Source organism: Frankliniella occidentalis, unplaced genomic scaffold (assembly GCF_000697945.3).
Source record: "Frankliniella occidentalis isolate FOCC.00 unplaced genomic scaffold, Focc_3.1 Scaffold27, whole genome shotgun sequence".
Lineage (NCBI taxonomy): Eukaryota > Metazoa > Arthropoda > Insecta > Thysanoptera > Thripidae > Frankliniella > Frankliniella occidentalis.
In genome coordinates this window covers 2,341,959-2,348,573 of record NW_026267157.1, presented here as the reverse complement: position 1 = coordinate 2,348,573, position 6,615 = coordinate 2,341,959, and the positions used below count along the sequence as shown (strand labels likewise).

The 6,615-nt window shown below is 53.4% G+C and overlaps 2 protein-coding genes across 2 annotated transcripts in view; one reads left to right on the top strand and one right to left on the bottom strand.

Annotated features, from left to right (window-relative positions):
• LOC127749024 (putative serine protease K12H4.7) overlaps window positions 1-3,033 on the bottom strand; it is a 4,337-nt gene extending 1,304 nt beyond the window's left edge. The window contains exons 1-5 of the mRNA XM_052265440.1: window positions 2,735-3,033; window positions 2,348-2,550; window positions 1,871-2,245; window positions 1,478-1,779; window positions 704-827 (exon numbers count right to left, since the gene is read on the bottom strand). Of these exons, the coding sequence (XP_052121400.1) occupies window positions 704-827; window positions 1,478-1,779; window positions 1,871-2,245; window positions 2,348-2,550; window positions 2,735-2,893 (1,163 nt within the window). The 5' untranslated portion in view covers window positions 2,894-3,033. The remainder of the gene's footprint in view (window positions 1-703; window positions 828-1,477; window positions 1,780-1,870; window positions 2,246-2,347; window positions 2,551-2,734) is intronic.
• The window catches only part of LOC113209346 (GTPase-activating Rap/Ran-GAP domain-like protein 3), a 68,603-nt gene that overhangs the window by 40,874 nt on the left and 21,114 nt on the right, over window positions 1-6,615 (top strand). The window contains exon 8 of the mRNA XM_052265468.1: window positions 5,111-5,175. Coding sequence (XP_052121428.1) covers window positions 5,111-5,175 — 65 coding nt within the window. The remainder of the gene's footprint in view (window positions 1-5,110; window positions 5,176-6,615) is intronic.

The following is a 6,615-nucleotide window of genomic DNA, read 5'->3' as shown; positions in this document are numbered from 1 at the left end:
CTTCCCTCCCCTCCCCTCTCCGGGCCCTCTCTCGGGTGGCGCGCGCCCCCCGCGGGGACAGCTAACGCCTCTAAGTGGCCCCCGGGCAGGCTTTCAAAACGACGAGAAACATAACAGACGTCGGACCGCGTTGAAAAAAATGACAATCCGTGTACATGCATGCACCGTTTTGGAGCTTCTCGCCGGTGGGGTTACAATCGATCTGTGTAGACCACATGCCATACCTGGCACGCCCCTGGCCATAGAAATCACTCATCGATCCGACGTCGGAGTAACTTAATGTCGGAAAACGGACCGACATTGCATGTGAATCGCCTTCAAAAAAACAACAACAAGATTATTTTTTTTCTGGGGCAAACTAAACTTGAAGCGGTACAGTGTATCTAATCGACGAATCGTGTCCAGGCGGGATTCGGCCTAGAAACGTACGAGCTTCCGACGCCTTGTCCGCGCCCTGCGCCCCGAACCCCGCGCCCCACCGCGCGCTCCCTTTCCGGTGGCCTTCCGGCCTGCGTCTGACCGATTTCCTGTCAAAACAATCCGCCCCAGGAGCACTCTCGGAACCCCCTAGCAGAGCGGATGCAAAAATATATGGTGACCTCTGATGATTGTATTCCCATTCTGTGAGATTTTTTGTTTGTGGTGTGGCACAAACAAACCCTTTGTTATTGTGAAGCACGAAAAAAGTAAAAGAAGTACTTACTCTTTGCCAAAAACGTCGCTGCATTTCTGCAGAGACAGCTCGAGGGGGTAGTGGTTCCTCCATTCGGAAGACAGGGCGTGGAACTGGCCGAACTCGAAGCACGACAAGAACAGCAGCAGGCGATCTGCGGGCAGGGATCGCCGAGGACATGATGGGCGTTATGCCGTGGCCAGGAGTGAGCTTGTCAAAGTCACTCCCCCACGTCCTGCGTCGATGTAGTTGCATTTTTGCGAGGGGAAATCACTTGCGAAATAGTTCGTACACCTTCCCCCGAAATAGTCCGAAATAAAGGCGAAATAGAGGCGAAATAGAGCGAAATAGAGCGAAATAAAGACGAAATAGACGCGAAATAGTCGGTGAAATAGTCGCGAAATACCCCTGAAATACTCCGAAATAGCGCGAAATAGCCTGAAATAATCCGAAATAGGCGGGAAATAGCCGAAATGGCAGGAGAAATAACCGAAATGGTAGGAGAAATACCACGAAATAGTCCGTACGCTACGAACCCTAGTGAATTCCCCCTCGCATTTTTGGAAAGTCCCGCCAGTTTGACACAGCCAATTAGGTATTTCAATTATCCGAATAAAGTATTTCTGGTAAATTTGGCAATAAATTTTGTTAAAATCTCCTAATATTTTCTTGAGAAGTTTCAGTTTTTTTTAATCTCTGGAAATAATTTGATGTTTCCCATTTTTTCTGGATAGGTTTCTAATTTTCCCCGAAAGTTTTTGGACTTTACAATTCCTATTGCCAATACACGTTGTCTCGTCTCACCGGTGAGCTGCTCATTGTAGGCGGTGATGGCCCCTCCCCAGCGGTCGTCCAGCGCCGCGGCGATGCCCTTCTTGTAGCCCACGTCCTCGCAGCCCTGGTCGCTCATGCCGAAGCCGGCGATGCTGCCCATGGCCTGCAGCTTGTCGCGGGGCTGGTCCGAGACGTCGAGCATGTAGCACGCCTCCTGCACCATGTTCATGTAGGGCGTCTCTTCGATGTCGACCGCGCCCGACACGGAGTCGGTCAGCCGCTGGAACAGCATGTCCGCGTCCCACCGCTGCTCCCCGAAGTCTGCGCACAGGCTGCGAAAACCGACAAAGTGAACGCCTCAAACAATTTCCGGTCGGGCCTTTTCTTCCTTCGTTTTTTTTTTCTTTTTTTATTCCTTTTTACCCGAAGAGTTCCTTGATTTCCGCGACGCCTCCCTTGTCGCCGAGCGTCTTGTCGAGGTACTCGACGGCGGCGCGGACGTCCTGCCGGCACTTGGCGCCGCCGCGCTTCTCCAGGACCGCCATGTCCACGTCCATCCACTCGGTGAAGGCGCCGCGCGCCCACAGCGGCGCGCTGGACGCCACGGCGGCGTGCACCAGGTGCGGGTACTTGACGCGCGCCCAGGCGGCCAGGTTCCCCGCGCGGAGGCCGCCGTACAGCACGACCCGGGACGCGGGCGGCGCCTGGCCCGTCGCGCGGAGGTGCTCGATGAAGGAGGCCACGTCGGCCAGCGCCTGGTCCTGGCTCAGGTACCGCAGGCTAGACAACTTCATGTCCCTGCGCAAAAAAAAAGTATGAGTTCTTCCACGTGTCGTTTTTTGTATGATCGCGCCAATTTTTCGCACCAAAAAAACGAAAACAAATTGAAACATTGCGTACTCTGTCGGGATGCTGGCTCCGAAGAAGCGGTGCTCCAGGGCGAAGGCGACGCCCTTGAGCTGCTGCGCGATCTCCAGGGCGTGGCTGTCCGCGAGCGTGTGGGGCGTGACGGGCTCGTGCCCGCCCAGCAGGATGACCACGGGGCCCGCCTCGCCGCCGGCCTCGCCGCCGGCCTCGGAGAAGGGCCCGGACTTCACGTAGTGCTGCAGGCAGGGCATAAGGGGATGGTCGGTACTCGGACAGTGTGCCCATGGTGTCCCTGTGGTCTATGCTGTGGTGTGGCGCTGGCAAGGCCCATGGTGTCCCCATGGTGTCTCCCCGGTGTCCCCACGGCTTACGGTCTACCCGTGGTATCCCCCCCCCCCTGGTGCCTGTATATTCACCTACCTGTGTCCACGTCCTCCTCTCCATCGCGCTGAAGTGGTCCAGGCTCTGCGCGAAGCTGCCGGCCTCCACGACGGGCTCCTCGGCCAGGGCCAGGGCGCCGTCGGCGAGGGCGGCGACGGCCACCGCCGCGGCGGCGACCACGAGCAAGAGCAGGCGCATGGTGGTGGTGTGCTTGTCGGAGCGGACAGTTGGACCGGCCGCTCGGGGGTTGCGGGCGGGACTAGCTAGCGGCCGCGACAGCTCGAGTACCTGTGCGCTGCGATGACTGCTCCGTTCGGTCCGGAGTCCGCCCAGTGCCGGTTTTGTGTGTGGCGCTAATCAGATCAACTCACCTTCGAGCGCCTCGCCGGTGATAAAACGTTCGGAAAGTGACGGAAACTTCCCCGCGGGCCGACGCACCGCTCTTCAGACGGAGAGTGTTGTTGTATACAACACTCTGCGGCGATTAAAGCACACAATAACCAAACGTGCAACCGCATCTGGTGCGCGGGTCATACTGTGCAGAGTAATTGGGTTATAGCGACGTTCGCGCTCAGGCTGTGTCAAATTACGTCCAATTCAAGGAGGGTTTTATAATGTAGTCTTTTTGCAAAAGCCATTTTTTTCATGCTCGTCATTCTTCTCAGTTCGCGAACGGACCGCTCGTGTCACCTGGAACTGTACATAAAGGTTTAGGCCCCGACTCTCTCCTCCGCCGTGGCGCTCTCGATGCTCTCGATGGCGCACAGCAGAGCCGCTCTGTCGGCGCTCTGGGGGTCCTTGGCCTCGCTGTACTTGTTGCGGCCCCGGAGTGGCTCCGCCAGGCTCCGCCAGGCTCCGCCAGGGCTCGGCGCCGCCGCCCGCCTTCCCAAATGTTATCGCCCGCTGAGTGGCTATGGCCATATGCTCGCTCTTGGGACGGCCTTTACGCTGCTGCGCGCCAGCGCGCCCCGTCGTACAGTCCACACAGCTCGTTCATGGTTGCCACAACTCTGGAAAACCTTGAAAACCTGGAAAACTCAGGGAATTAAAAAACTGTCAGGGAAATCAGGGAAAACTCAGGGAAAATGAAAACAAGTCAGGGAAATTTGGTCTGACTAGTCCCCAAACTGCAGTCTATTCGCCGTTTAGGTCCAATACACATTTGACGCCCCAGTAGGGTGTTTTGTCCCAAAATTTTTCGCGCTCGCTTCGCTCGCGGTCTTTGTATTACAGTTAGGGGTATTAGTTCGCCCCAGTACTTCACCAGGAACGGTGCTTAAAACTCAGGGAAATTCGGGGAGAAATGGTCTGCAAATCAGGGAAAACTCAGGGAAAATGGAAGTGAAAATTTTGTGGCAACCATGTCGTTGTCCGTGATGCTGCGGGTTTGGGCTGTTTTGGCACTCGTAACGTACAATATATATCTCTCAATAAGGCAGTGATATGGTGTCTGTCACTTGCACTACACCTACTGTGAAAAGTGTGCGAGACAAGAGTTACGGGAAAATTTTCCTTGGCGGATGTAAGTTACGAAACCATTGTAAAATTCCCAATCCAAGTTGTTCAGTTGACGATTTTTAAATTGTAAAATTACGAAATAAAATGCATTATAATTTGACTTTGTTTATTTTGACGAAAAAACCGTAGGCCCACATTTACAAAACTCCTTTTTGAAATTTAAGATCGCGCACGAAAACATTCGATTTATTTACTACTCCAACATACAGATAGTCATGCACTGTTAAGTTCCTGCAAAGCAATGCACAGCAAAGCATTTACTTTGCAATTACATAGTGATTTGCAGTTACGAAGCAATGGAACAGGCTGCAAAGCATGACTTTGTAATTGCAAAGTATAAATTTTAATGCTTTGTAATTACAAAGAATCTTAAATACTGCAAAGCATTTCTTTGTGGGAATTTAACAGTGTAATAAATATGCTTATAAGTGTACTTTACAATACTCTACGTAAGGGACTGCCTAGAAAGTACGTTCGTTTTTCTTGGATTCATTCGGCAAATTGCGGAATTACGGAAGCTCAGCGCCTGTGAGATTCAGGGTAGGCCAGCCCGCAGCACTCTCATGCACTGCAGGCACGATGTTGCCTACCTACTAGGCGCTATGAGAGCTTGCAAATGATAGACTTGGGAGGTTCAGAACGGTGAATGAAGGACGCACTTTCTGGATGATCCCTAAGACGCTCTCCAGCGTGTGTATAGCGTCTATGCGTAACAAGGCCATAGCAGCGCAACGATGCTTCAAAGCCCGTCTGGGTCCGAGCAACTTCCAAATTGGCGGGCAACTTTTATTTTCGTTATTTTTATTTTTAGAGAACCTGCAGAACCGACTCTGGCGTGTGTTTTGCCATCTTTGCGACTGACTAAAATCAGATTTCTCTCTTCTTTGTCTGTTCCAGGGCGCCCAGAAGATCTCCGTGCCCTACACGCCAAACAAACCAATCACTGTCAAACAAATTTTAAGGTGAGTTCCCCGCAGCAAATAATTTGTTGATTAGTAGGTCGTACAGCTATCCCGCGCACTCCACCGCATCGTCTTCGCCCCCTCCTCCCCCCACCCCCTCTCTCGCCCGCGCTCACATTACTCTTCGCCACTGGATGCCCCATTATCTCCCCCCCCCCTCCCCCCTTACTGTCTTGACTATGTTGCAGAAGCCTCCCTCCTCTACCCCTCCCCCTCATAGTCTTCCCCGCCAATCTCGTAAACCACACACACACACTCACACACACACACACACGTACACACTCACACGCACACACACACACACTCACACTCACACGCACACACGCACACTCGCTCACCTTAGTGTGGCGGTTGCGTAGCCTAAAAGATTTCCTTGCAACCCCCCTCCTCGCCCCCACTCCGCCATACAATCCATCCCTCTGTTTTGCCTGCCTGTCCCATCTCTCTCTCTCTCTCTCTCTCTCTCTCTCTCTCTCTCTCTCTCTCTCTCTCTCTCTGGGTTATAAAGACGAATAATAAGGATTTATATCCGTAGGAAAATAGTACCGCGCCGCGAGGCAGGTCTGGTAACGGAGGACTGGCGTGGTGCAGGCGGACTGACTACTGGAAGGAGGGGAAGGGGGCACCGCCGCCCCCTGGGCTCCGTGCAGCCTCCCTCCCTGCGGAGCTCGCCCTTAAATTACTTACTTCATTTGCAAAGTGTAGGCAGGAAGCAAGAAGGCGCGGGGAAGGGGGTAACGGGGGGAGGTGGTGGGGGTAGAAAAAGGAAGGGGGGGCAGGGGGTTGGCGAGAATTTGCCTCGGCGAGTTTGTGCCGCTGGACTATGCCCTACGCCGGCCCTCTTTGCGTCCGAGTGAGGGGAGGTGGGTGGGGAGGCGGGAGGGTTGGAGGGGGTTAAAAAAATACGCACTACTTTGCTATGCGGGATTCCGCTGTTTTCGTAATAATAATATCAAAAGACGCCAACCCACCGCGCTCCGACAGCGGCCCGCACTGCGAAATGCGTGCAAAGAATATAGGATCGTACTCCAAATAACTTTCTTGGCGAATTTCGTGCGAAAAATTTTGAAGCATTCGGTGCAAACTAGGTCTTTGCAAGGCTGCAAACTAGTTTTTTCGCCACACGAACAAATTTTTTCGCAGTTCAGTGATCGAAAACTCTTCTCAAGCGTTGTAAAGAATTTTGTCTGTATTTTACATGCCAACCGTTAGATATTTTTCTATGCCATCAGATTTCACGCGGCGGCAGGTTAGGGGGTGTTATGAAACGCTTGGGGGTGATATCGGGAGGATTGAGAGAGAGAGAGAGAGAGAGAGAGAGAGAGAGAGAGAGAGAGAGAGAGAGAGAGAGAGAGAGAGAGGGAGAGAGGGAGGGAGAGAGAGGAGAGAGGGAGCGCTCCCTTCTCGCCCCGTCAGTTCTGAATGGCTGCGGGCCGACTA